Source organism: Nematolebias whitei, chromosome 4 (genome assembly GCF_014905685.2).
Source record: "Nematolebias whitei isolate Nwh7 chromosome 4, NemWhi1, whole genome shotgun sequence".
NCBI lineage: Eukaryota > Metazoa > Chordata > Actinopteri > Cyprinodontiformes > Rivulidae > Nematolebias > Nematolebias whitei.
The window spans coordinates 20,434,621-20,441,423 of NC_056501.1; the positions used below are offsets into that span (position 1 = coordinate 20,434,621).

Below are 6,803 nucleotides of genomic sequence, written 5' to 3' on the forward strand. Positions count from 1 at the left end.
ATATACACACACAAAAGGTCCTAAAATGGTTCAAAAACCTTAAATGACAATGTATGAGGACCTTAGGAGAGCTACCGTCAAACCTAAAGGGAAATAATTTAAAATGACTCAAACTGGCCAAAAGTTCTTCACGATCATAAGATCAAGATTATTCCAAAAGTCAGTTTCCAAATGGGCTTCTACAAATTACTGTTTTTAACTCGGCCTCCGCATTTCAGCTTTTAAATAATTAATTTTTGTTAAATTTAACGACACATTGCATAAGTTGCATTCCTCTACCTCATTTCAAGACGTGGTAGAAACAAGATGAGTTTTATTCCATCCTGATTTGTTAAACTTTACAAGTGAAAGGTTAAAAATATATAATTCTGCCATATTTGGGTTTTAAGCCAAAGTTTTCCCATTAATAAAAAAAAAATGATTTTTTAGCGTTAAAACTGAACAGTTGAATCCTGTTGCCCCTAAATTACAACAAACTAATTTTAACTAAATTTACTTAAAACTGCTGTGTTAAATTTAAACTCCTGCAGCTGTAAAACGTCACTAAAAGGGTCTTGAGTAGGAGAGGCTGTGAACGTGAAAACAAAAGAGCATAAAAGCCACCCACCCTGCAGTGAAGCCCACCCCTTCAGTTCAGACGGGGGGAGAGTGGGGGGGTTGGCGTACAGTAGAAACACGCATTTTCACTTTTGACCTCGTGTAACTGCAGGTTGTAGTAACGGCATCCCCGAGTTTTATAAAAGTGTTGAGTAATTGGAGGTCATCTTGTTAAAGTTAACGACTCAGCACCTTGTTAAAGATGACTGGGGGGGGGGGGGCAACTGCAGCAATCAGGAATTATACAAAAACACAAACAAAATGAAGCAAAAGCAAAGAAAAGTCCAAATCAACCCTTTATTTTCTCTCTCCAAGGGAATTATAAACATTTACATGAACCGTAACAATACTGGGAGGAGGGTTTAAAATCTTCGCAGACAACGTCGGATTTCAGCCTGTATTTCTCCGAGGTTCCCTACTGTCTAGAGGCACTCTATTACAAGGAAACGCATGAAATGTCTTGACTAGACTACAGGAAAATAATACCATCGCTTGAGAGGATGAGAGGGCGTCATCTCTTGAACTGTAATGTAAAAGGAAGTGCTTGAGAAGAGCCCCGACATGGCATGAGGGGGAGGTATAAAACAAAAACCTGGGATTTCCAAACATGTTTATCAAATGATCACTTATTGAGTGTCACCTCAAATGGCAAAAACAACAAAAAAAAACTTTGTCACAGATTATTCAGGATGCGCTGCAATCTGAAATTTGGACTCTCCTCCGGGCTCAAGTGCAACATTCAGTCGTAAATCTGGCATCAGACACCGTCACTGTATGGCTTACAAGGTAAACAGGTCCATATAAACTAGGAAGGTACATATAGACATCTTTTGTTAATCAAAATTATGATACAGCAATATATTGGCAAAAAAAACTAAATAACTAGCTTATGTAAACAAAAATACACCAATGTACAGCTTATTCTAACATGTTATTTACAGGTCAAGTTCTTGTATTAGCTTGTTGTACAAAGGGTTAATGTAAAGACAAAACGTAGGGTGTACGCTGTGCATCAGGCAACTTCAACCGTCCCGTCTACCTGCAAAGAGCTGCATTCAACGATTCAAACAGCCTTAAGCCTACACACCTGTTAGACCACTCCTCCAGCTACACATAAATATATGTAGATAAATGTTTTAAATGATACGTAAGGCGGGCGGGGAGGGGTATATGGAGTGTGGAAGCATCACATTCTTTGCACGGAATTGTAACAGACAGGTTGAAGGATCTTTGGGGTGAATGCACTTTTTTTTTTTTACGATTTTCATTTGTTTTAACATGTTTAACAACATTAAGAGTGCAACAAAGAGGGTGGAAGAAAGGAGGCATGTCTGGGACAAATGTGCAAAATCTGCTATAAAGCAAAGTGACAGTGTTGCAAACTTTAATGAACGAGAGGGGACTGTACGGGGGGAGGGGGAGAGACGTCGGTGCAGACCCTTATTCCAACTTATACTGTATATACAAGGCACTAAGGAGAGGATTCAAGGGCCGCACGTCCTGTCTGATAACAGTCCTCAGTCCGGTCGGAATATAGGATATTTAGGTAAGAATTCTATAAGAATCACCTGCAGAAACAAAAAGATTCAATGTTTACACTTAATGTTCCAACACCAAAACTGTGAAAAATTATACTTCAGTCCGAGACCTAACATTCAAAATGTTGATTTTTAATAGGCAGTTTTCTTCTAATATTTTCCCACTGAAATCAATAAAATGTTCTTAAAGTATTATTCCATAACTAAAACGTACAGGAAGTCCTTATGTCAGATGATTGCCCAACTTGTTGCAGCGCTGATTTGTGAATTTCCTGTTTTAACTTCATTAACACATTTTTTTTTTTACTATTTGCGCTTGGAGTGTGTTGGGGATGACCATCAGCTACTACCACACCAAACTTTAGCTCAACATCTGCAAAACTGACTGTGCTATACACGTTTGTGTTTTAGCTGTGGTGGCCATCTTGAATTGGGCTGACCACAAGTTAATCAGTTGCAGATGCACATGCAGTGATAAGTTTGAGATATTTTGCTGACAAACAAAGACAGGCATTATCGCCTTCAGTGGTGAATAATGATAATGTTACATACTGTAACAAATTAGCATTTATCTTAATAAATAGATGATTTATTAATATTTCAAACCGCTGACTCTATAGCTTTTCTGTATATTTTTTGTAGGACTGTTAGTCAATCAAAAGATTACTTATTTTAAGACATCATTACAGTTCATTATAGTTATTTTCTCATCAAATTTTGTAAACTTAAACAAAATAGCGTGTACTAAAACTTCAGGTGCTTTGTTGTAGTATACTCACAAATTCCATCATGTTGCTGCTTTCACATTTTCTTTTACTGAGCTTCCAGTGCAGGCCGAGCTGGAGGGACAACAGAAGACAAAGAATGGTCACTCTTGAACAGAAACAAAGACACTCCCACTCGCAAAGAAAAGAAAATCTGTCTGCGATCTCCCCTTTAGCGTCGGGGGAATCTGACAGCAGGACCGTCTGGTCTCGCAGAGGTCAAACTGTGGCCAGACACCCCGAAGAGCTTCCTTTATATCCTCACATGGCTACTAGCTGTAATTTGTTGCTGCGAGACAAAACAAAATTAACACGGCCTTTTGACTGCTGACCTCTGGATCTGTCTCAAAGAAGCTCTGAGGATCTTACGTGGCAGGTTGGTGTTTCCACAGACTAACGATCATTGTCCCATCGGCTCACACCTCACACCAACGCAGACGAGTTAAACACTTTCACACAGAAGCGTATGTACAAGCCGACGTCTTTCTTACCTTGTGGTATAATCTGTTATTCTCCCACTCTAACAGCTTCTGAATCGACCGTCTTGTCTTTTAAAAAAAGAGAAATGAAATTAACACGTTAAATGAGTTCATTATTGACGCAAAACACTCATAACTCCAACTTACGAACAGGTAAAAGTAAACTGTCCCAGCTTTGGGGATTTATGGACTGAACTCCTAATTTACCAGCCAGTAATTTCCACTTTGTTGTCAGCAACAGTGAGCAGTAACACAACCTTTTAAATGACACACCCTGGAGCTGGGAAGGAGTGACATGCATCGTTTTAAAGCCACAAACAGCGCTGTTATAATCACCACTAACGTAAGGGAGAGTTAAACAGGAGACCCGAGACCTACTCTCTTGTTGAGGCAGATTACAGGCCATAGACTGCAGCCGACTGTACAGCAGCAACACAAGCAGCCGCAGAGAAGCCACTTCACGTTCACTGGCAGGTTCTTCTTCAGACAAGCGTTCACTCTGCTGATGCTGGTTTTGAATTCCTCCGGTGCCACCTAAAATGAGGGGAGAAAACAAGGCACTACAAGTGGTTCTTGGTGTCAACCGTTCAAGGAAACACGAACAGGGGGATCAAAGAGCTGCAACAAACCAGAAGGCAGATATTTGTTGTCCAGATATGAGATCTTCTAGTTCTACACCCCTGACTTGTCACCCGAGCTCCAGACTGTTCAAGGCGAGGAGGGAGTCAAGGGAGAGATAAGCCCAGTGCCTGTGGCAGCGCTGGCCAAACAACTTGAATGGACACTCATTCCTCGCCGAGTCTGTACGCCATAAAACGGGGGTCGTAATCTTTTATGACAGGATGCAAAGGTCTCTTTGCAAACAGCCAAAGAGCTCAGAATAAAGCCCAGCAGGGTCTGATCTGCACCCTTCAATCATCATAATTGTGACCTCATCCATCACATGTCACCCTGGGTCACAATGCTGAAGGTACTTTTTATTGCCCCACACTTCCCTCGGCCCGCTCTCACCCCCGCAGCCTTTTTGTGTTTTTGCGTCCGACCCAGGAAGCTTCCCTTTCTTGTCTGCGGCAGAATCCTCATTTTCATTCTTTTATCACCTGGCGCTGGACCCTCCAAAACACTGGGGCCAACCGAGCCCCCTATATGTAGCTTACTCATTTACAGAGTTGGACGACAGCACATTGAAGCTCTTTTCTATGCAATGTGTGGCACGTTGCTTATAATGCATCTCAGATCAAAACCACTCGGGGAAGTCTGAATGGGATGGTTTGGGGAAGTCGGGGCCGTTAAAGGAGCAACAGAACAAAAGAATCAGTGCAGCTTTGACTGCTTGATTCCTCCCGCCTGGATCTGAACAGAAAGTAAGAGCATCCAAAAAAACGACCGTACCTTTCCCGTGAGAACAGAAGGAAATTCTGTGTCAAATCTGTTGCTCAGTCCAAACCTAAGAGGAAAGAAGAAAAATATTTATTGTGGATTTTTTTTTTCTAAATTCTGATGTAACAACAAAAATAATGGAAAAAGATAAATTAGAAGTGACACTTTTGGACGTTCATTTTTTTTGTAGATTTTGCCAGTTTGACATAAAAACAAATCGGACAACATCACAAAAACGACACATCCTTTCATCATTATCTATAAACTGTGTGAATATTCTCTGTGATAAAACACCTGAGCATTATCATCTTTATATTTTTGTTTTATTTAAAGAATACAGGATAAATGTGTGTCATTAAAACACATCCGAAAGAGTCCTCCAAGTGTATTCTAAAAGTCAAACATTAGCAGACATAATTTAACTTGTAATTAAACATATTGGCAATATATTTATGAAACCAACAGTTTTATGATACTTTGTTTTTATTTCAAATGTGATGAGGCATTTCTAACTTTACATATATGTAGATTTACCAACATCACCACCATTGCCTTTGTTTAAGCAGTCGCTCTGCATTTATTACCTGCTGCCAAAAGGCCCGAGTCTTTGTTTGCTCATATGTCTGTCAGCAAAATATCTTATGACAAATTAAAAATAACTTTGCAGAAATGAGCACATCAACCCAATTCAAGATGGCCTCCACAATTATAGCCATTTTTATATTAAAAATAATAACATTTTTTGTTATGCAAACAAAATGGCTATAATTATGTCCGTTTTAAATATATTGTGTTAAAACTCAGTGTGGTAGTAGATGAGAGTCGCGCCCAAGACATAACATTATTTTTAAAGTATGACACGAGATGATCTCAGTGTATTCCTCTTACATTAAAGACAGCGGGTGTTATTCCTACAGGGAATGCTAGGCCCTTTACTTTTAAATAAAACCATGTTTGTAAAAGTAAATATATGCACACAGGTAATTAAAAACAGTTACAAAGCTATTACAGATAATAGCTTATCTGTAATATCAAATAGGTAGTTCTGCCTGTAGCCTAAAGTTTTATATGTACACAGAATTGCGTCACCAAATTTCTTCTTTTCTGTATAATCAAGTATGATAACATTTATATCTTTACACGAGGAAGATGGCTTGTGTAAAATAATTTAATGTCGATTAAAACAGATGGTAGTGTGTTATCTATTTTATTGTTTTTTATATATATATTGCCAAATCTGTGCCACTGGTCATAATACCTGGATTGTCCTTCTCTCAAGTAACACACCCCGGACTCTGCGTTGATTTAACGTGCTTTAAACGTCACGTCCTTGAAATAATAATGCCCCAGGTCCGACCGTCGCTCTAAGTTTGACCTTCCCGTCTTGAGACTTGTTCAAATGTAATAATGAAGCGTAACACTGAGATCAAGGCAGAGGCGCTGATAAGATGACTGATAAACACCATGTGGAAGGACGGCGATAAGACCTCTGGCTAACGGTTAAACGCATGTAAACACAACTAACGTGAATATTGACAGCTGGCAGAAACGTTAACGGTTGCCATGGAGATGAGAAAAGTGTTACTTTTAGGTTGGCCGGTGTTGTTTAAAAAATAAAAAATAACAGCGCCGACTTCACGGGTGGCTTCAGCTGACTGTTTTCGGTGTTTGTTTTTACGTTAGCTCACAGGTTAGCATTAGCTAAACAGGGCTAAGAATAACAAAGCGACCCCTCGGGACAAACACACACTACGAACACGGTTCTGCTTACACGGTGATGTGCCCGGCCCCACGCATGACCACGGGCTCCGGGCAGAATCTGGGCAAGTTATCCTCGCTTACTATGTGCTCATCCTCCTCGTCTTCTAACTCATAAATGGTATCAAAGTCCGACATGTTGGGGAGTAAGACGCTCATGACGTAACCTGCGCGGCTGCGCACTGACGCGCGATGGAAGCAGGTATGGGAGGTCGTTGTCTCATATAATATTAAAACATTTCTATCTATCTATCTATCTATCTATCTATCTATCTATCTATCTATCT

The 6,803-nt window shown here is 39.9% G+C and overlaps 2 protein-coding genes across 2 annotated transcripts in view; one reads left to right on the forward strand and one right to left on the reverse strand.

Moving 5' to 3' along the window:
• Positions 1 to 1,464: 1,464 nt before the first annotated feature.
• On the reverse strand, positions 1,465 to 6,675 carry chic1 (cysteine-rich hydrophobic domain 1). Its single transcript, XM_037675296.1, has 6 exons — positions 6,530 to 6,675; positions 4,771 to 4,825; positions 3,757 to 3,912; positions 3,391 to 3,447; positions 2,915 to 2,974; positions 1,465 to 2,165 (listed from the first exon to the last, which is right to left on the reverse strand). Exons 1-6 carry the CDS (start codon positions 6,673 to 6,675, stop codon positions 2,115 to 2,117), a joined length of 525 nt encoding a protein of 174 aa, XP_037531224.1. The 3' UTR covers positions 1,465 to 2,114.
• Positions 6,676 to 6,708: 33 nt separating this feature from the next.
• The window catches only part of LOC119408703 (tumor necrosis factor receptor superfamily member EDAR-like), a 5,909-nt gene continuing 5,814 nt past the window's right edge, over positions 6,709 to 6,803 (forward strand). Inside the window, exon 1 of the mRNA XM_037675545.1 lies at positions 6,709 to 6,718. Within this exon, the coding sequence (XP_037531473.1) occupies positions 6,709 to 6,718 (10 nt within the window). The remainder of the gene's footprint in view (positions 6,719 to 6,803) is intronic.